We start from the raw sequence: 22,917 nt of genomic DNA, 5'->3' as shown, positions 1-22,917 counted from the left end.
AATGACTCTAACAGTATCATTGAAACAATATATACTAACATACTAAAATTGGTGGCGATTGTTACTGTTTTTTATGCAGTGCTCTTAGATTTTCAGTATTTCAATGACTATTCCTGAATTTATATAGTTATAATACTATAGTATTTTAACTTAAAAATGTAACATAAAACCCCCTAAACTTTCAAACTTTACACAGTGAAATCCTTTTAACTTTCAATTATTGATTTTTCAGTTAGAAACTAATATGAATAGCTCCCGCATGACACTTAATCAACATTTCTCTCTCCTCTCTTATTTAAAGTATAAAATTATTTTCTTATTTAATAATCGGATATTAGAGAAATTGTTTGTTATAAAATTTAAAAGAGATAGGTCCATTTTTGCTCCCTTCTTGATTGTTTCTTCGTAACCTTTTTGCATGGTTTTCAGTGCCAATCTATATATGTCCTTTCTTTCTTTCTCCCTTCACAGCCATCTGTGATCACATTTTCTGTAACATTTTCTTCCTTTTAATTTTAATTCTTTTTCTTTTTTCTCTACAATATATTTTGCTCACCATTTACTGGTTTGCAATTCCTTCGGAGGTTGAAAAAGTTCACACATTGATTTTTGTTTCACCTGGTTATAATGATTGTTTTTTGTTCTACTTTCCTCACCATTTACAAGCTTTACCTTAAGGTTTGGCACTTTGAGTTTTAAGAAAGCTAAATACTCAACACGTACCAAGATTTGAAAAACTAGAGATTGCTTTTATAACCAGAACAACTATAAACTCCAAGAATGTACAGAATAGATATAAGGTACGTAGAAAAAGCATAATGTTATAACTGTGGTTTGTGGATACCAACGAGATATAAATAAAATAATATAGCAGATGAATAATAAACCTGATTTAACGGCACTAGAACATCTTGAGCCAAGGCAGGTTTCGGCTTGGATAGCAGGTAAATTTACTACATGCATTTATTGGGGATGATTGTCTTCGTCAATGATGGAGCTTAATCGTAACCCCAACCCAAATCTCCATGCCATGATCTGTGCTCAAAACCCAATACCTCTAATCTCCATTACTAATTAAATAAAAAAAAATAGAACTAAAAAGAAAGCGGCAGCAAACGATGTCGTCCCATGGTCATTCGGACCGGCAGATCCACCACCTGTTGCAGTGTAAGCCACTAACGGAAGGGGGAGTGAAGGCACTGTGCGAGTAAGTACAAGATATCTTGGTGGAGGAATGGAATGCGTAGCAGGGTTGAGGGTGTGCTCTGTTCGAGATGGGTTTAATGAGAATGAGAGGCATGGAAAGAGAAATGTATTTGGTGGGGGGGTTGGTGGTGATTTGCTGGGTTCACGATCAAAAGTGCATTGGAGGTGCAGAGTTCATGAGAAGAGTACTTCGTACTTGAAATTTGCTGCATCTAAGCAGTGAAGCAGGGGAGTGGGTCAGAGACTCGTTGAGAACGGGAGACAGAGAAATAAGTATAGTTTGGCTTGAGGAGCAAGTAGAGCCAGCGAGATGAGTACTGTTTGGGTTGTGCTGAAAGAAGGATGAGTGGACTGCAGATGGTAAAGATTAATGATTTGGCAGATTGAAATAAAGAGATGAAGTGATTTGCAGCAGACCCCATACAGGTGGCGTTAAGGTTATAAACTAAAGCAACCAAACCATCTTTCTCATTCAGTTTCCGTGGCCTTGCATTGTATTTCTGCTGAGGGGCTCATTTCACTCTTTTGAATTTGGGTATGAAGAAACTTCTTAGGCCAAGGAACACAGGGCATTGAACCCTCACTTACATGGAATAATCCAGTAAAATATTTTTAATAATACTAAATGAAAAATGCTGGAATTTCTACATTTATCTTCAATGATGTTTTATGTTCAACTTGACTAATTTGTCTCTTCGAGCAAAGGCAAGTCTGTTCCCCCACATTGAACTTACATATTTCCCATGAGACTAAAAGAAATAAAATACCAAGTGAGGCGAGTAGTTACAAATGAAAAAAAAAAATTGAATAATTATATTTAAATTAACGTAAAATAATTGTTAGATTGCAGGTAAATAAAAAGTGAAATTTAATTATTTTTATTAACAGAAACATATAATTATTTATTGAATTATTTTAAAAGTAGGAGAAATGCAAAAATATTGTATAAAGACTAAGAATGAAAAGAGAGGAGGGACAATGTGAGGAAGAGAGCGAGAGAAGGGGAAGGAAAAAAAAAGCTATTATATAAAAATATTATTTTAAATTTTTTTAATTTGATTTATCAAGTAATTTTAAATTAAATTGATTATCACCAGATTGTTATGTAAAAATATATTTTTTTTTTATTTTTATTAATTACAAGTTATTAAATTATAAAAATTAATTTTTAATATTCATTTAAATTTTAAATTAAATTCTATTTTTATGAGTTAAATCTAAATTTTTTACATAACATTCTCTCCTTTTATTATTTTCACAACTTTTACTTCAAGTCCCTTACATTTTTTTTTAAATATAAAAATATTTAATTTATAATGACTAATTTATTTTAAATGATTATATAATTTTATAATAATTATATAAAATTTGTTAAAGGTAAGTAATTAATATCAGGAAATCTATTAATTATTTAATATCATATACATCTTTAATTATTTTAAATATTCTACAAGTTAGTTGCATTCTAAAATTTAGCACATTTAAAAAAAATTAAAATTAATTAATTTAATTAAATGAAAAAAATTCAGCTGCATCGCGCGGATATCATCTAGTATTCTATATTTTTATAGGGTAAGTTAGTATGAGGGACGAATAAAATTCAGTTATAATTGAAAAATTAAATTAAATCATTTTAATTCATTTTAGTTATCATTGAAAAAAAATGATTTTTCAATTTGATTTTGTTAATTCAATTTTTTCAGCCCGTAGCCCATACTCTATCATAAGCCCATTATTGGCATTGCCCTTAATAGTCAAGCCTCAAGCCCAAGCCCATTGCACAAGACTCTTCCCGGCCAAGAGGGCAAAACCCTGATTTTCCCTTGCCTCCTGTCTCGTGTGGTGTTTAGTTTGCCATTAAGATGTATCTTATAGTTGGTGGACATCTAAAATATATTAACTAAAGTATTTAATAATTTTAAAATAATAAAGTTGATAGTCGATAGATAATTGATATGATACTCATCAATTATAGTTTATATCAGTTATATAAATAAAGTTATTTTTCATCAATGGTTGAATTTATTTTATTTTTTTATTTAGATCTTATTATTTATTTCATATAATATGAAAATTAATATTATTAATGTTATTTGTGTTTATTTTTTTCATTTACAATCTTAATACCCTTAATTAGCATATTACAATTTTGTTAAAATATTTTTTTATTAATAACATAAAATATAAAATATTTATTTATTTTGAATAAATTTTTTTAATAAAAACTTAAAATTATAAAATTTTTTTTCTTTATCAATAATAAAATTACTTTATTATTTTATAACTGTATTTTTAAAATTATTTAATTATTTTCTTTTTTAGAAAAATTTAATTTTTTTCTTGTTTCAATAATAAAATAAGTAATATGATATAATAAATCAATAATTATATTTTCATTTAATAATATAATAAATGATATAATATATTAAATTAATAATTATATATTTATTTTAATAATAAAATAAATAATACAATATAATAAATTTATAATTTTATATTTATTTCAATAATAAAATAAACTATATGATATATACCCTTATTAGTCATTTTACATATTAATAGTAACAGCTAAATATATTTTTATTAAACACTTGTCATAAAATCAACTATTATTAGTTAACATAAAGCATGGTTTATTAAACATGTTAACAGTAACAACTAAATATATTTTTATCAAACACTTAACATAAAATTAGTTATCATTAATTACCAATTATCAGCTATCAGCTAACAATAATAGCATGATTTATTAATGTATTGTATCATACTATATTGTATTGTATGTTTTTATTGTTAACATATTTGAAAAAATGATATGGTATATAATGATTTAATAATTTTTTTTTTGGTTAAATGGTATGTTATGATATAATAAATATGAAATTTACTAAAATATTTTATCGTTATTTATATATATAAAGAGTTGTTTTAAAATTTACTTGTATTATTTGAAAAATGATGAATTTTTTTCCTAACCAAAGAGTTCATTGTTGATTACCTAATTGACAAAATAGACGGAATAATATAGTTATACAAAATAAAATCACTCATCAACAAAAACAAGAAAATAGATTCTAGAACTAAGTAATAAAAGAACAAAAAAAAAAAAACCCAACAATCAAACAAAACCAAAAAGGATAATTACCAATAAAAACTTACACTTGTGATGAATTTGGATTATACCCACATCCAAAATTGGTGGCTAAAGCTAAAGTAGAGAGGGATATTGTAGCATAATTGCATATTTATCAAAGCTTGAGAAGGAGCTATGGAGGATCTGTTATATGAAAGACGATAAAAGACTGACATATTTAAAAGATTAAAAATTTTTTATCGAAGAAATAGACTGAAAATAAGAAATAAAAAATATTTATAGATAAAAAAATAAGATATAATTAAAATTTTACAAATTATATAAATATAAAATTAAAATATAAAAATTTTAAATCATCTTAAACTATTGATTTGATGGTTTAAAAATATGTGATAAAAATTATGATTAAAGAATCATAACTTTACAATCCAAAATTACCATTCTATAAAAATACTCTTCACAAACAAGTATATTATCATATCATACGTTATAAAATCACGAGAAATCATCGTCCAAACGAGGGGTAAAAATGTTGCTTTTTCAGAATATTAGTGTAAATCAAATGCCAGAGATTGGAATCCCTCTCTTACATTTTTTATTCCTCTCTTCCTAGTTCCAACCACAGCTTACAATTCCTCAACCGCTGGCAGGCTGCCACAGCAAGCCAGTTACTTCACAAAGTGAAATCAAAAGAAATAGACCCATAAATCAACTAATTTAATATTTGGCTACGATTTTTTTTTTTTACCAAAATTTATAAATTCATCGCCAAAATAAATTAGAGGAAGAAAATATTTGTTATTTCGTCACAAATAATTTTATGTGACAAAAGGTTACATTGCTAAAAATATTATTGCGAATGACGGCAGTTTTGTTCGCCGTCAATGCTAGAATAGAGACAAGTTTGGCCGAAGAACAGAAATGTGTGGAATATGCAATTACAGCACGGCAAAGGTCATCATCTAAATAATTGGGTTTGAAAGTTGAGTGTCACGCCAGTCAACTTTATATCTTTTTCCAGTCAAGTTAATAACGAGGACAAGATAAGGATAAGATAAGCTTATGACTCATTGTATGTTTGAAGAGCGAATATTCGCTTATAATGAATCGAATCATTTAAATTATAAAAATTAAATTTTATATTTTAAAAATTAAATTAAATTAAAATAAATAAAAAATTAAATAAAATTAAATAATTTTATTTTAATTTAATTTAAATATAATATAAAATTAAATTAAATTAAATTATCTTAAAAATTAAATTAAATTATTAAATTAGGATAATTCAATCTGATTTATTCAATTTAAATACAATAATGTTCACCGAATATTTGGTGTAATGTTTAAATAAGAAAATTCTAATCCCGACTTTTCTACCAAATGCTGGGAAGAATTCCATGAGAGTATAACAGAAACTGAAGCAATCTAAACATGGCAAGTTCAAGCTGCCCTTTTTATTTCCTGTTTTTCAGCTCATGTCTTCTCATTCCAATTAGCATACAAAGCCATGTACAGTCTCCGGAGAAGCATGCTTCTCTGTTTATCTTCGGAGATTCACTATTTGATTCTGGAAATAATAACTACCTCAAAAATGCTGCCGGCCGGGCAAACTTCTGGCCATATGGGGAGACATTCTTCAAGTATCCTACTGGAAGGTTCTCTGATGGCCGAATAATTCCAGATTTTATTGGTAAAGACCGTATACAATGTTCTCTCTCTCTCTCTCTCTCTCTCTCTCATTTGCCCTTCTAGAATTGAATTATGACAGGATCGTTTCTTTGCAAATTTGTTGTAGCTGAGTATTTAAAGTTGCCACTAATTCCACCATATCTTCAGCCTGGGAATCATCAATTTACGTATGGAGCTAATTTTGCTTCTGGGGGAGCTGGTGCTTTGGTTGAAACTTATCAAGGAATGGTATGTTCGTACATATTGCATAGGAGTTGTTAGAGGGACTTAGAGAGTGGAATGTAAATTAAGGTTAATCTTTTAACCTTAATTTATGAGTTATTTTAGAATGTAATTAAATATATACATTCATTAACAGCCAAATTTTCATTTTTCTTAATCTTTTTATTGGGGTTAAAAGATACAGAGTAGAGATTTTAAAGGTTTTATCAATGTTTTTTACTTCAATGGTATTGAAATTGCCTTCAGGATTGTAAGTCTCGGGCTAAACAAGAAAACAACAGAAAAGATTTTAAAAGTTTTACATTCATTACTCTTTCATTACTTAAAGAACTCTCAAATAAGGTGAAATTGATTCTTATGTGCTTTCAAGTTCGATCAACTCCACAGGTTTTGAATTCCTTTTGATGGTGACAAGTTTTAACTCTTTGGTTGCCTTTCCTTCACAAATAGGTTATAGACCTTAAAACTCAGCTTGGTTTTTTCAAGAAAGTGGAGAAGCAGCTAAGGCAGAAACTAAGTAATACAGAGACTAGGACATTATTGTCCAGAGCCCTTTACATATTCAGCATTGGCGGTAATGATTATGTGGAACCTTTCGTCACGAACTCCAGTGTGTTTCAATATTTATCCAAAGAAGAGTACGTAGGGATGGTCATCGGCAACGTCACAACTGTGCTCAAAGTAGTACAACATGTCATTTGAGTTTATCTATATACATTGTTATAAATCCACTTTTCATGATCAAATTTTATCACAGATTATACACGTTTAATTATAATTTAAATAATGAGAAAAACCATATAACTCTTTCAAGTTCATTGAAGCTTATGTTACAGTTTGTTGCATCAGGAAATATACAAGATTGGTGGAAGGAAGTTTGGATTTTTAAGCTTGTTGGACTTGGGTAGTATACCATCGGTGAGAGCACGAGAACAGAACAGCCCAAGTGGGTTGATGAAAGAAGCTACTGTTCTAGCAAAACTGCACAATAAGGCACTTTCTAATGTGCTCAAGAAGCTACAGAAAGAGCTTCAGGGATTTAAATATTCAGTTTTTGATTTCTACACATCAACAACTGACAGAATTAAACACCCTTCAAAGTATGGTAAGTGCATCAGCAACTTACATATGCAATTTCCCCATTTTAGGCCAAAAGTATAATCTGTAGTGTTGCATGATTTTTATGAAGGTTTTGTGGAGGGGAAAGTAGCATGTTGTGGCAGTGGGCCTTACAGAGGAATGGGAGCCTGTGGTGGAAATGGGATGGGAGCAACAAAAGAGTACGAACTGTGTAAGAATCCTGGTGAATATTTGTTCTTTGATGCTAGTCATCCCACGGAGAAGTTCAACAATCAAATTGCCAAGCTCATGTGGAGTGGAAATTCTGAACTCACAAGGCCTTACAATCTTGAAACACTAATTGAGGCATAGTTGAAAATAGCTATAGTGTTCCTTCTTAAAAAAGAAAATAATACACTTCAATTGACATGATATGTTTCCATTATTTAGTTGAGTGGGTACTAGTTGGGATAAAGCCTAGTGGTGGGATGTACTATTATTAAATAAATATCTTTATTCATTGAAACAGCTCCAGGCTCCAGCTCCAAGAATAAAGAAATTAAAGAAAATCAGGTTGACAACTGTACAATTAATTAATTATTTAATTAATCATTATTTCTTGGTTAAGCCCATGGTTCATTGAATGGGTAGTGTTCACTTCTGTCACAAGTTCAAGAATCCTATCATCAATAGCAATTTAAAGATCAGACAAAAAAAAAAACAGCAATTTAAAGATGACAAGTTTAAGATCCACCTTCTGTTTCTTGATTTTCTGTACATGTCTTATCATCTCAATTAGCAGCCTAAGTCATCAATGGTCTAAGAAGAACCATGTTGCCTTATTCATCTTCGGAGATTCACTATTTGATGCTGGCAATAACAACTACCTTAAAAATGCCGCCGGCCGGGCAAATTTCTGGCCGTACGGGGAAACGTTCTTTAATTATCCTACTGGGAGGTTCTCCGATGGTCGAGTAATTTCAGATTTTATTGGAAAGATACCATATAATGCCTCTCTTTTCCCCATCTAGAATAGAATTATAACAGGCTCGTTTATTTGGAAATTTGTTGTAGCTGAGTATTTAAAGTTGCCATTAATTTCACCATATCTTCAGCCTGGGGATTATCAGTTTATGGATGGGGTGAATTTTGCTTCAGGCGGGGCTGGTGCTCTGGTTGAAACTTACCAAGGAATGGTATTTGTCTGGCTTCTTCTTGTAAGTAAAATTTCAGTCAGGGTTTTGTATTTAACTCTCTTATTAGTTCCCTCTTATTGATAAATAGGTGATAGATCTTAAAACTCAGCTTAATTATTTCAAGAATGTGGAGAAGCAACTAAGGCAGAAACTAGGTGAATCAGAGACCAAGACACTGTTGTCCAGAGCCATTTACTTATTTAGCATTGGAACCAATGATTACTTGGAACCTTCTACCAAAAATTCTAGTTTACTTCAATTCTTTTCCAGAGAAGAGTACGTAGGGATGGTTATTGGCAACCTCACAACAGTGATCAAAGTAATTTTATTTGACTTCCTTTCTTAATTTTCTTTCCAAGTTCATTGGATCTTATGTTACAGTTTGGTGCATCAGGAAATATACAAGATTGGTGGAAGAAAATTTGGATTTTTAAGCTTGTTGGCATTGGGTAGTATACCATTCGTGAGAGCACGAGAACAGAACAGCCCAAGTGGGTTGATGGAAGAAGTTACAGCTCTAGCAGAACTGCACAATAAGGCACTTTATAATGAGCTCAAGGAGCTACAAAGAGAGCTTCCAGGATTTAAATATTCAAATTTTGATTTCTACACTTCAGCAAGTGAGAGAATTGAACACCCTTCAAAGTATGGTAAGTATATCAGCTTAATTATTACAGGTGCAGTTCTAGGCCAAAACTGTAATCTGTGTTGTTACATGAATTTGTGCAGGTTTTGTGGAGGGGAAAGTAGCATGTTGTGGCACTGGACCTTACAGAGGAATGGGGAACTGTGGGGGGATGGATGCAACAAAGGAGTACGAATTATGTGAAAATCCCAGTGAATATTTGTTCTTTGATGGTGGTCATCCCACGGAGAAGTTCCACAATCAACTTGCCAAGCTCATGTGGAGTGGAAGTCCCAAGGTTACAAGTCCTTGCAATCTTAAAGCACTACTTGAGGGATAGGTGATGATAACTATAGGCTTGGTGATCTAATAATCGCCTTCCTAGTAGCTAGTGAACTCGTTGGTCATTATCCTTAATTGATTGGTTCAATTTTTGAGAGCATCCATCATTTCAATTTCAAGTGTTTGTGGACTCCATTATTTTATGCAAAAGCAACATTGTAATAATGGGAAGTAAATACTAAATAGAATGAAACCATAACAGAGTGAAGCTATTGAAGGCACGGCCAATTTCTTTGTTGATGTATTTTCTCACTTGCTAAGAATAAATAACATATAGTGAAAATTGTTTTTATTGATTGGTAAATTAAGCAAATGGTTCATCAATTTAATTATATTTCTTCATCAATATCCATAAATTGTTTGTGTTCTTGGAAAGGGAAAATATTTGCATACTTGGACTTCCTATTTTTAGCTTAATTTTGATCTAAATAACAATTTGCTTTAGCATACGTAATTAAAATCTTGAAAACGAAAACGTAAAATTGATTTATCGAATGTATATAGTAATTAAAATGGACTGCAAATAAAGTTGAGTTATTTCTCTGTAATTTTTTGCTCTTTTGAATAATAATCATAATATTGGAATTTTTTTTTATTTTTTTTATAGATAGAACACACATATGGATTAGTGATGAGTGATGTGAATAAATCACTGTTAAAATCAGAGTAATTTTAACAGAATTTTTATTTCTATATAATTCACATACATGTACATACATGTCATCTTTTAATTTACTTGGATTAAATAAATTTTATACAATTAATTGTATTTAATAAGTCAGATTTATTAAAATTAATATAATCTATAAATAAAATGAAATTAACCAGAATAATAAAGCCATTGTGAAAAAGAAACCCAGAATCTGAAGTATGACGTATTGATATAATCCCTTGTGTCTTATGTGCAAAAGCAACATTACAATAATAGGAAGTAAATAGAATGAAACCGTAACAGAGTGAAGCTATTGAAGACATGGCCAATTTTAAGTGCTATTTTCACTACCAGTCTTCTCTTCCAAAATGCCAGCAATAGTCGACATCCATGGTATCCAGAGAACCATGTTCCCTTGTTCATATTTGGAGACTCTCTATTTGAAGCTGGAAATAATAATATTCTGGAAAATCCAGCTTACAGGGCAGATTTCTGGCCCTACGGGGAAACGTTCTTCAAACATTCTACTGGGAGATTTTCTGATGGTCTTCTCATTCCAGATTTTATTGGTATGTAACTGTATACTGTTCCCTTTCTCTTTTATGTATATATAAATATCTATATGTTTTGTGACAAAAATTTTAACTATTACCGCTGAATATGCAAAGTTACCATTCATTCCATCTTATCATCAGAAAAGAAACCATCTATTGAGATATGGAGTGAACTTTGCCACAGGAGGAGCTGGTGCTCTGGTTGAAACTTTTCAAGAATTTGTATGTGATCTTCTTCTTCCTCTTCTCATTCATAATATATATTAGTCAGATTTTAGAGAATATCTATTTTTGGTACTTCTTTTTGCGGGGTTTCATCATTTCCTTTGAAAATAGGCAACGGACCTCAAAACTCAGCTTGGTTATTTCAAGAATGTAAAGAAGCAACTAAGGCAGAAACTAGGTGATTCAGAGACTAAGGACTTGTTGTAACACCCCTCACCTGTCTACATTGTAGCCGAGTAAGGCATGCTATATTCGGTGTCGGAGTACTATATCCTGTCTTATCGTGTACAATATTAATTTAATTATATTATCTTACGTATAAATTTTTTTTTATCACATCCTATTTTCATGGAGACCCAAATAGAGTTTCCTCTGTTTTATTAATGTTTGGCGGGTCTATCATTTACCTGTTAAAATCCCATATCCATATCATTTTCTATAAACCATGTCATGTCATCATAATACTCATAATCATTTAGAGAAAATAAAATACTTCATTTTGTTCATATAAAATTAAGTACAATATTTACAATTTTATTTACAATTACAAAATGATTCACATCGTTTACTTACATACAGTAACCAAAAAGCAAAATCTAAATATACATGAGCCGTACCAAAAATGACAGTTTGAGGTGACAACCACTTTGTAGCATATCTTATCAGAATCCTATCTAAGCTCTACTGCTGCTGTTGCTACTATTGCCGGTACTAGTCTTCCGTACATATGCATGGTAAGAACCAACGCGCTAAGCATATTACTTAGTGGTGCATAAATTAAAATAAAAATAACTAAATAATTAAAATAATTATTCCACGTATAACTTTATAAAGAAATATAGATTTCATGAGTTTATAGTCTTTTACATGTTTATAGAACTTTAAAAACAATTAAGTTAATTAGGATATTTTCTATTCATTTATTCCATGTTCAGTCTTATTACTCATATCTGTGATCTCTTCATGTAATTATTTAAATTTAAGGCTTATTACTCTTATCTGTACCCAAAACCTATAACAAACTACAAAGAATTGATACACGGGAGTATACTAGTTAAATATTCGTATGTCTAACATGTATACACCTGTCATGTCAGGCACAAGGCCAGGCGGCAGGCATGAAGCCAGAAATAAAATTAGGCATAATGGCCAACAGGCAGGCATAAAACCTGTAGAACAACCATCTCAGACATATATTATCTATTAATGATTATTCTTGTGGACAGTACTGCAATCTGTAGTCCCTAATTGATATATCAATCGATCCAAACTATATAAATAAGTTTAGGTATACTTTGGGCAGAATAGTATTATTTAGCACTTATAATTTTGTTATTTTATGCTATGTACTATTAAGGGTTCATAACATGTTATTATTTCACTTCATGTACTACTTATATTTTATACCGTTTTCATGTCATTATAATGGAAACATAGGTTCCAAGTAAATATTCATGTCATTTATAATGGGAACATGAGTCCCAAGTATATATTCGTATAACTTATGTATTTATCACTTTCATTATTTTATGTCATATACCATATAAATTTATAGTATTGTTATTTCATATATGATAGAAACATAGGTTCTAAGTGTATTTTAATATGACTTATGTGTTTAACAAACCATTTAGGTAATTTACACTTTATGTATCAAATAATTTCATGAACCTCTCTTTAAGTTCAGAATTGGTGCCATAACTTTATCTATCTAATTGGACAAAATGTGGCCACTGTTTGGCTACACTTCCTTCATGGAAGTTGTTCTTCTATGTCTTATTTTTGTTTTTCTTTTTGAATCATGTCATTTGGAGTTTTAGAACTCAAGTTATTGTCAAATAACCAAAACTGGTTCATTAACTCATTCTAGTTCCAGAACCTGGCAGATTCTAGAGTCAATCTTTCCTTAATTATTTGGACATGTTACAGCTACTTTTAGGCCTAATGTTCTTCATAGAAGTTGTTACTCTATGTCTTATAATCACTAAAAAATTTGAATTACAATTTTTTAAGTTTTGTAGAATTAAGTATAGCAAATTAACTGGCTTGGACTCAGGTACCTTGTGTCTACAGGATTCTATGTTTAGGTTAGTGGCTTTGACTCCCATTTTAGGGTTCTTACACTCAAATTTGAGGCAAGTTTCTGAATCAAAGTTGGACTCTGTCTCTTGGGTTTTCAGAACAGTTTGACGTATTCCATTTGGGATTTCCTAGTGGGAGATAAGCTATAAACACTATTCTGGGGTCAAGTGGTGTTTTAGTCAAATTCCAGGTTTTGATATGTTGACTTGTTCTAGCAATTTGGCTTAGTTCCCCTGGGTTCTGGGTTCTAGTCAAAACATCAATATTGTAGATGTCTTATAAAAATTTTAGCATTGGTTTCATTGCATTTGCAATTTTGTAGATCAAGTTATGGCAATTTTGCCAAAATTAGTTGGGTGAGCCTAAGTCCAACAAATTCTAGGCAAATTAGTTCTGAACAGTTTTATTGATCTAATTTATTCTAACAATTTGACTTGGTTAGAGGCAGATCTGAGTTCTATGTTCCTCATGAAAAATGTGCTCCTATGTTTACCCTTTCCAATGGTTCAAGAATCAGGTCATTCTGACATTCCTAGTGTGAGTTATGGCCATTTGAACATTTCCTGTTTATTTGGTCATTTTTCCAGGTCCAGATTAGGGTTACTCGGATTTAAGCCAATTTTAGGCCAGGTTAGGGACAGTTTTTGAGCATGATTTCTTCATGAAAAATGTGGCAAATTGTCCTAGATTTCATCTTCAATTGACCTCACACTAATTGGAGTAACACAATTCAACTTATGACTTAAAAACCACACTGAACTTAAGGTTCAATTTTTTGCACAGAAAAATCAGCACTCTCAATTTCAAATCCTCCCAACTCCCAAACTTCATTTCACATTCATAGCACTTCAAATGATCAAAAATTCATCTCAACATGCTCAATTTTAAGCCATAATGCAAAAGTACCAAAATTAGGTCAAAACCCTAACTCAATATTCCCAACACCATACAAACTCGATGCAATTTCACTTCCAATATATATAAACTCATCAATCAACACCACTAAGCTAATTTATATCAATTAAAAGCATCAATTTCCACTTTAAATCATGACTGCCGAAATTGGTACCCCCACATAACCCTTTACTTTCTTTAACTTTTATGCATTATTTAACTCATCTTAACATTGGCTCAATATTTAGTGAAGAAAGGAAGAAGAAATAAGCACTAACCTCTTTGGAGCTCAATTTAACCTTGTTCAAATCTAAATTTTTCCTTCACTTCTTGGCTGCCCTTATCTTCCTTAAGGTGTGGGGTGAATTTTTATTAAAGGAATGTATGAATTTTGGGGTAAGATTACATGGGAAATTAAGTGAGAAGGAAAGAAAAACAATGGTGGCTTTTTCTAGTGTGTTTCGGCCATAAGAGCCTTAGGAAGAAGATGATGATTCTCACGGGTCTGGGGTCAGCAATTGTCTTTACAGTCGCTTCCTCATACGGTTACCCATCGCTGTGACTCTGGTTCGTTTAATCGGGTCGTACTTCGCTTCTTTGACTTTTCTTTAATTTTACTTAGTCTGTATTCAGTCAATTTATATTTCTTCACTCTAGTTTGAGCGTAGATCCAGACATCCTGGCTGTCCGAATAGACATTAGTCGTCAGAACAGTAGAATACATGGACTACCTAAAATGAGGGCGTTACAATTGTTGGCCAAAGCCATTTACTTATTTAGCATTGGAAGTGCTAGCATGATTATAGGAAAATCTATCTTTACATGATTATAGGAGATTTGTTTAGCATAATTACAACAATTAGTATGATTATAGGAGATTAGTTTAGCATAATTACAACAATTATTATTCTTATCAAAATTAGCTCATATTCTCATGTATAAATAGATGTAGTATCTCTGTAAATAATACAGTATACTTATACATAATCTTTTCCATCATCACGTGTATTCTTTCTGCTAATATGGTATCAGAGTCTTAAGGCTTTTATTCCTGGTTTCTGGGGTCACTCTTCTCTCTCTATAATCTGTTCTGGTTCATTCTTTAATTCCTGTTATTATACCACTTTTTCTCCTCATCTTGTTATCAATCTATACTCTGCTACAGACCAGAAAACCAATGGAGAAATCTGATATTTCAAAACCTATTGCAACAGTTCTGACTTGTTCTAATTATAATCTTTGGGTTTAAGGAATGAAAAGTTTTTTGATAGGTTATAAGCTTTGGCGTATTGTTACCGGAGATATCACTACGCCGACAAAATAGAATGATAAAACTGATACAAAATTTACTGACCGTCTTGAGGATTGGGATAGTAAAAATCATCAGATTATCATATGGTTTCACAATACCTCTGTCCCGTCCATTCACATCCAATTTGCTAATTATGACTCTACAAAAAAAATCTGAGATTTTTTTGCTAATCGATATTAGACCACTGGACTTGCCCACTATTATCAGTTATGGACTATTCTTTATAATATGAAACAAGAGGCAGGTCAATCTATGAATGATTTTCTTACCCAGGTCCAACCCATTTGGAATCAAATATCTCAGGCCAAAATCAGTGAAGATCATCTTCATCTCATTCAAGTTCTAATGGCTCTTCGACCAGAATATGAAGCCGTTCGAGCGTCCCTGCTACATCGAAATCCACTCCCATCATTGGATATTGCTATTCAAGAGATTATTTTTAAAGAGACTCATCTCAGTTTGGATAAAACTTCTCAATTTGAAATAGCTCTTGCAACTACTCGATCCTCACATCAGAGATCTGGCAATCAACTCTATAAGAATTGTAATCAAATTGGTCATGCTTTTACTTATTGTCCTACTATATAATGCAAATATTGTCATGATTACTGATACATACATTTTGCATAGTCATTTAGGTTTAATTTTATAGCCATTTTATTTGATTATTAGTCACTTTTAGCTAATTTCATTAGTTATTTAGATAGTTTTTCATAATTGTCAATTTTGGATTAATTTGTAATTTTAGTTTGTTTTGTAGGAAAAATGGTGTTTTTGAGGGACTAAAAAGAAATTTTGCCATTGAGGAGTGATTTCTACAGCCAAAGATATCAAAAATAAGTTTCAAAGTTGAAGTATGCATTGGCCAAATTGCGCATAACTTACCGCATAAGTTGTGCAGTTCTGCACAGGGAGAAGAAACAATTTCCCAAACCTACCGAAATCTACATAAGTTGCCGCATAACTTATGCAGATTCATGCCTTGCTTATGCAACCTCACGGAAAACTGCATAACTTATGCAGTCTTGCACCCTGCTCATGCGACCGCACAGAGCCCAGAACTGGTAAATCGCATAAGGGACTGCATAACTTATGTAGTCCACTTATGCAATTCCATAAAGTCTTCATAATGAGTTGGCAGAAGATTCCCTCATAAAAACACACCTCAAACACACCATTTTAGGGCTACTTGTCAGAGAAAAAGATATAAATAGGCCCTTATCCCATTTTAGAAAAAAAAGTAGGAGACAAAAAAGGGAGCAACAGCAGGGGAAGAGTCAGAAATTAGAGAGCAAAACGTCACCTCTCCATTTCTAGACCAGATTTGGAGTTTTCTTCTTTTCTTGCATATTTTCTACCTTTCTTGTATCGGGTTTCTTTAGTTTTAGTTTATTTTCATGATTTATTTCCTCTTTTACTTAGAATTTCTTGTGTTAAACATGGATTGTGAGTAGTTTCCTTTGATTCTGGAGTAAGGGATGTAATATTTTAGTTATTTTTGTGGATTTGAACTGGGTTAGTCCCAATTTAATGAAATTTATGAGGTTTAATCCATTTCTTGTGTGCTTATTCGTATGCTTAATGAAGGGCCCCATTAAGTTATGTTCTTAATCCTTGGTTGAAGCACCGAAAGGAGAAAACCAAGTGATAGTTAATGAAGAAATTGGACTTAATTAACTTAGATCTAGAAATAGACTAAGGGTTAAGAGGGTTTTAATAGATTGATTAAAGAACCTAATGGGTCTTGGTTAATTTTAACTCCACGAAAGTAGGATTAAGTTAATTAAGACACTCTTTGTCTCACTCGAAAGAGTTTCAAAGGATTTTAGAATTAATCTCTTTTAAACCCATAAATTTCATGGATTGGGTTAGCTAGGGAAAATCCCAAAATGACTTAAATATGAACCCTTAACTCCAGAATCATCTTTTATTAATTATTACTTGGAATTTTACTTTTGAGTGTTTAGTTTAATCTCATTTTATTAATTTTTATTATTAATATTATTAATTTCTTTATTTTGCGAATTATTAAATTAGTCATTGTTTGAATTTAGCCTGGATCTTCCTCTATCACTGTTGTTACTGCTACTGAGGGTTCTATTGCCATCACCATAAGTGATCTTGAGGCACTATTCAAACAAGTTATCTCTTTTAATTCCCCTACTCCCATGTTTGCCACTCCGGGTAATTCTTATTGGCTTTTTGACTTTGTATGTTGTAATCATATGACCACTAATCTTAAATTCTTGTCTTCTGCAAAACCTGTATCTTCCTTACCACCAATCCATACTGCAAATGGTACTAAAATAAACATCACACATACTGGTCATGTGTCTATCTCAAATCTTCATCTCCCTGACACCTATTATATCCCTAATTTGGTACTCAATCTTATTTCTGTTGATCAGTTGTGTGAAAAAGGACTAAATGTTAATTTTTCTCCCCATGGTGTCCAGGTACAGGATCCACAAACAGGATAGATTATTTGAGCTTACATCTTTACATCTTCCTCAGAGACTTGTGTCTGCAGCTACAATCCCCAATTCCTCCATTCACCAATGGCATCTTCATCTTGGTCATGCCTCTGCCAGTAAAATCCAACCTTTAATTTCCCATGGATTATTAGGATTTACTAAGTTTGAGTCATTTAATTGTTTAAATTGTCAGCTTGCAAAACAACCTACATTGTCTTTTTCTCATAACAATGCTACTTTAGACACTCCTTTTGGCTTAATTCATTTTGAAATTTGGGGTCCTTCTCCTATTTCTTCAATAAATGATTTTTGTTATTTTGTGATATTTATTGACGATTATTCTCGGTTTACTTGGATATATTTCTTGAAACATCAATATGAGTTATCACAAATTTACATCACATTTGCAAAAATGATTAAAACTCAGTTATCTTGTGACATTAAAATTCTCCGAACAGATAATGCCATGGAAATATCAGGATTCTTCTTTACTTCTGTTTCTTAGTCAACAAGGCACCGTTGTTCAACGTTCTTGTCCTCACACCTCTTAACAGAATGGGTGAGCCGAACGCAAGCATCGCCATATTCTTGATTCTGTCCGTACTCTTCTTCTTTCTGCCTCATGTCTAGAAAAATTTTGGGGAGAAATAGTTTTTCATGCTGTTTATATTAATAACCGTCTTCCTACCTTGGATCTTCATAATTTATCTCCTTTTGAAAAGTTGATTGGACAACCTCCTGACTATTCCATCCTTAAACCTTTTGGATGTGTTTCTTTTGTTCTTTTACAACCTCATGAACATACCATATTAGAACTTCGTGCTTGTCTATGTTGTTTTCTTGGTTATGGCATTGAACACAAAGGGTGTCATTGTTGGGATCCTGTTTCTAATAAGTTACGCATCTCTCGTCATGTTACCTTTTGGGATAATACTATGTTCTCTTCTCTTTTTAAATTTCATCACTCTGTCAATACTAACTCTCTATTTTTCACTGACTCCTCCAAAGAGCTGTTTCCAAGTCCTGATCCAGGTGACTTTGATGTGCTTAATACTAGCCCAACTCCATCTGCCCCTGTTGAATCTGCACCAGTTGTTGATCCAGTACCTACATCAGTTGTTGATCCAGTACCTGCACCTGCATTTCCTCCTAACAATACTCTTCGTCGTTCTACCCGTGTAAGAGAAACTCATCATTATCTTTATGATTTTCACTGTTACTCTACTATTGCAACCCTTCATGAGCCTCATTCTTATCGTGAGACAAGTACTGACCCTCTTTGGTAGCAAGCTATGACTAGAGAACTTCAGGCTTTAGAGAAAACTCATACTTGGGATTTAGTTGATCTTCCACCAAACAAGACCCTTATTGGTTGCAAATGGATTTACAAAATCAAGACTCGTTCTGATGGAACTATTGAACGCTACAAAGCTCGCTTAGTAGCCAAAGGGTACACTAAAGAGTATGGTATCGATTATGAAGAAACTTTTGCTCCAGTGGCCTGATTAATATATGTTTGTAGTCTCTTAGCTATTGCTCAGTTCATAAATGGAAACTTTTCCAAATGGATGCCAAAAATGCTTTTCTTCATGGTGATTTAACAGAAGAGGTTTATATGCATCCTCCTCCTGGTTATCATTCTCCTCATAAGGTTTGCAAACTTCAACGAGCCTTATATGGATTAAAATAAACTCCTAGGGCTTAGTTTGCCAAATTTAGTTCCACTCTTGCTCAACTTGGTTTTCTCTCTAGTCCACATGATTCTGTATTATTCACTCATCGAACTGACAGTGGTATTGTTCTTATGTTGCTTTATGTTGATGATATGACAATAACAGGAGATGATTCATCTAGTATTTCAGAGTTACAACATTATCTCAATCAACATTTTGAAATGAAAGACTCGGGTTCTCTCAGCTATTTTTTGGGTCTTGAAGTTTCTCAAAATTCTGATGGCTATTATCTCTCTCAAGCCAAGTATGCATCCGACTTACTTTTTCGAGTAGGCATCACTGATGACAAAACAGTATCAACCTCGATGGAGCTCAATTGTAAACTTACACCTCTTGATGGCACTCCTCTTGATGATCCTACTTTATATCGACAGCTTGTCGGGAGTCTTGTTTATCTCATAATTACTCGACCTGATATTTCATATGCTGTTCATCTGGTCAGCCAGTTTATGTATACTCCTCGCTCAACTCATTTCTTTGCAGCACTTCGAATCCTTCGTTATATCAAAGGCACTCTCTTTCATGGTTTGCACTTTTCTTCTACCTTCTCCCCAGTATTATCTGGCTACTCTGATACTGATTGGGCTGGTGATCTGACAGACTATCGCTCTACAACTGGTTATTGTCTTTTCTTGGGTGATTCTCTTATCTCTTGGAGTAGGAAAAAGCAAACTGTTGTTGCACATTCTAGCACAAAATCTGAATATTGTGCTTTTGCTGATGCTACATCTGAATTACTTTGGTTACGGTGGTTATTAATTGATTTTGGTGTAATTCATTCTTCTGCCATGATGCTTCATTGCGATAATAGAAGTGCCATACAAAATTCTCATAATGATGTATTTCATGAGCGTACCAAACACATCGAAATTGATTGTCATTTTGTACGTCATCATGTTGCTCATGGCACCATATGTTTGATTCATGTCTCCTCTGTCAGCCAAACCGCTGATATATTCACCAAAACGCATCCTCCCGCTCCCTTTCAGGATCTCTTAATCAAACTCAAGTTGGTACTCGTGCTAACATAATTACAAAAATTAGCATGATTATAAGAGATTAGTTTAGTATAATTACAGCAATTATTATTCTTGTCAAAATTAGCTCATATTCTTATGTATAAATAGATGTAATATCTCTGTAAATAAGACAACATACATATACACAATCTTTTCCATCATCACTTGTATTCTTTCTGCTAATAGGAAGCAACGATTACATGGAACTTTTCACCATCAATTCCAATTTACTTCGATTCTATTCCTGGGAAGACTACGCAGGGATGGTTATCGGCAACCTGACAACTGTGCTCAAAGTACCTATATAATAATTGTTATTTTATAATTCCTTGCTTTCCTTTCTTCCCAAGTTTATTTACAGCTTGGTTTTTCAGGAAATATATAAGAATGGAGGAAGGAAATTTGGGTTTGTAAGCTTGGGGCCTCTGGGTTGTCTACCGCCCATGAGAGCAAAAAGTTCATCAGGCCGCTGCTTGGAACAAGTTACTGTTCTGGTTAAACTGCGCAATAAGCACTTTCCAATGTGCTTGTGAAGCTACAGAAACAGCTACAAGGATTTAATTATTCAAATTTTGATTTCTATGAGTCATTAAGTAAAAGACTTAGGGCCTGTTTGGATTAACTGTTGAATACAATCGATAAATGCCGTTAATCGATAGTGATAATCGATATGATGATAGCTGCTTTTATATTAAGTGTTTGGTAAAATTATATTTAGTCATTCTTTGTTAATATGTGAAATGACTAATAAGGGTATATATCATATAATTTATTTTATTATTTAAATAAATATAAAATTATAAATTTATTACATTATATTATTTATTTTATTATTAAATTAAATATATAATTATTAAATTAATATATTATATTATTTAAATAAATATATAATTATTAATCTTTTATATTATATCATTTATTTTATTATTGAAATAAGAAAATAATTATTTTTTAAGATAATTAAATAATTTTAAAAATATAGATAAAATAATAAAATAATTATTATTGTTAATAGAAAAATTTATAATTAATTTTAAATTTTTGGATATAAATAAATATTTTATATTTTATGTTATTAATAAAAAATATTTTAACAAAATTGAAATACATTAATTAAAATATTAAAATTACAAATAAAAAAATAAAAATATTAATAATATTAATTTTCAAGTTAAATAAAAAAGGATAATATGGTCAAAATAAAAAATAAAATCAGATCATTTATCACCGATGAGAAATTTCTAAAAATAGAAATGATACAAACCAAATTGATGGGTATTATATCAGTTGCTCATCAGCTGTCAGCTCTATTTTTTAAAACTTGTCAAACACCACAATTTATCTGTTTGGGTGTCTATCAGCTATCAACTACACCCAACAGGTAAACTAAACACCCCTTTAAGCACCCTTCGAGATATGATATATTAATTGTCCACTAATACTTGTTAAATTGGTTTCCTTATCTCTACTTATTGAGGCCAAATTCTGATCTCTGCTTTGATAATTTTGTATCTTGAAGTTTTCAAGGAAGTAAAAGCAGCATGTTGTGGCACAGGGCCGTACAGAGGAATCACAAGCTGTGGGGGTATGGGAGAAATCAAAGAGTTTTAATTATGTGATGATCCGAGTGAATATTTGTTCTTTGATTCTCATCCAACGGAGAAAGCTAACCATCAATTTGCGAAGCTCATGTGGAGTGGAAGTATTAATGTGACAAAGCCTTACAATCTTAAACAACTATTTTAACAATAGTTAAAAAAATTTTCTTTGTCTAGATCCGATTTATCATGAATTTAAAATATAAAATATATGAATCGAGTCTAAATAATAAATTTTTATAAAGAAAATATAATCTTTAATGTCAAGTGTTTACATAAGTATATATATTATAATAAACGAAAGAATGAAAATGGAATGAAAAAATAGGTGTTACAATTGGAAATAGATTTCCATTTTTTTTTATTTTTTTTTAATTATTAGGTCCAACTTGGTTTCCATCCCCTTTATCTCGTGCTGAATTCATTCTTCATTAAAATGAAAGTCAAGAATAATATCAAGGAAGGATTAGCTCAATTTCTATAAAAGAAAAAGTTCAATTAGTAAATGAATTTACTCCCAATTTTATTGATCGAAGTTCGAATTCCGGTGTCAGATTATAGAAAGATTTTTTTTTCTTCCTAAAAAAAGTTTTCAATATTTTGAAATTTTTAAAATGATAAAAGCTCAAATTCGAGTTTGGACTCAAATTAAAAATTAAAACTTGACATTTCCTTTGCACAGCTTTACTCAATTGCTTCATTCACCGTGAAAAATTAAATCTAAAAATTTAGATATAACATATTGTTTATATTGTTTAATTAAAATTTCTTTTTAGATTTATTTATTAACTTTTTAAATAATTCTTTAATACGTTTTTTAGCTGAGGCTGCAAGACTGATGGGTCATGTTGACTTTAATATCATTCCTTCTCAAAATTCTATGTTTTGGGCAAGCAGCCAATATAATAAGAAAAAAAAATCTTTGTTGTAATTATGTGTAT

At 31.5% G+C, this 22,917-nt stretch overlaps 2 protein-coding genes and 1 pseudogene across 4 annotated transcripts; all 3 read left to right on the top strand.

Annotated features, from left to right (window-relative positions):
• The first annotated feature begins 5,633 nt into the window (after positions 1-5,633).
• LOC131168737 (GDSL esterase/lipase 1-like) lies at positions 5,634-7,731 on the top strand. Of its 3 annotated transcripts, none has more exons than XM_058151488.1 (5): positions 5,634-5,990; positions 6,096-6,217; positions 6,662-6,892; positions 7,061-7,316; positions 7,401-7,731. In XM_058151488.1, the coding sequence occupies exons 1-5, from the start codon at positions 5,732-5,734 to the stop codon at positions 7,640-7,642; spliced, it is 1,110 nt and encodes a 369-aa protein (XP_058007471.1). In that variant the 5' UTR covers positions 5,634-5,731; the 3' UTR covers positions 7,643-7,731. The 3 variants fall into 3 exon arrangements, with proteins under 3 accessions (XP_058007471.1, XP_058007473.1, XP_058007477.1); XM_058151490.1 differs by having other exon boundaries at positions 5,640-5,990; positions 7,061-7,311; XM_058151494.1 differs by lacking the exon at positions 6,662-6,892 and having other exon boundaries at positions 5,640-5,990.
• A 15-nt stretch (positions 7,732-7,746) lies between these two features.
• On the top strand, positions 7,747-9,661 carry LOC110670646 (GDSL esterase/lipase 2). The gene is made up of 5 exons (XM_021832769.2): positions 7,747-8,263; positions 8,345-8,466; positions 8,555-8,785; positions 8,861-9,116; positions 9,196-9,661. The coding sequence occupies exons 1-5, from the start codon at positions 8,005-8,007 to the stop codon at positions 9,429-9,431; spliced, it is 1,104 nt and encodes a 367-aa protein (XP_021688461.2). The 5' UTR covers positions 7,747-8,004; the 3' UTR covers positions 9,432-9,661.
• Positions 9,662-10,303: 642 nt separating this feature from the next.
• On the top strand, positions 10,304-22,124 carry LOC131169332 (GDSL esterase/lipase 1-like; annotated as a pseudogene).
• Positions 22,125-22,917: the final 793 nt, after the last annotated feature.

Source organism: Hevea brasiliensis, chromosome 1, assembly GCF_030052815.1.
Source record: "Hevea brasiliensis isolate MT/VB/25A 57/8 chromosome 1, ASM3005281v1, whole genome shotgun sequence".
Lineage (NCBI taxonomy): Eukaryota > Viridiplantae > Streptophyta > Magnoliopsida > Malpighiales > Euphorbiaceae > Hevea > Hevea brasiliensis.
This window is presented reverse-complemented; position numbering and strand designations above follow the sequence as displayed.

What these genes read in the sequence shown, in the direction of transcription:
- LOC131168737 (XM_058151488.1), top strand. Translation starts at nt 5,732, where the DNA reads ATGGCAAGTTCAAGCTGCCCTTTTTATTTCCTGTTTTTCAGCTCATGT. An exon ending in AATAATTCCAGATTTTATTG is followed by an intron (nt 5,991 to 6,095) that starts GTAAAGACCGTA and finishes AATTTGTTGTAG; the next exon opens with CTGAGTATTTAAAGTTGCCA. An exon ending in TTGAAACTTATCAAGGAATG is followed by an intron (nt 6,218 to 6,661) that starts GTATGTTCGTAC and finishes CTTCACAAATAG; the next exon opens with GTTATAGACCTTAAAACTCA.
- LOC110670646 (XM_021832769.2), top strand. Translation starts at nt 8,005, where the DNA reads ATGACAAGTTTAAGATCCACCTTCTGTTTCTTGATTTTCTGTACATGT. An exon ending in ACCTCACAACAGTGATCAAA is followed by an intron (nt 8,786 to 8,860) that starts GTAATTTTATTT and finishes TTGGTGCATCAG; the next exon opens with GAAATATACAAGATTGGTGG. An exon ending in TGAACACCCTTCAAAGTATG is followed by an intron (nt 9,117 to 9,195) that starts GTAAGTATATCA and finishes GAATTTGTGCAG; the next exon opens with GTTTTGTGGAGGGGAAAGTA.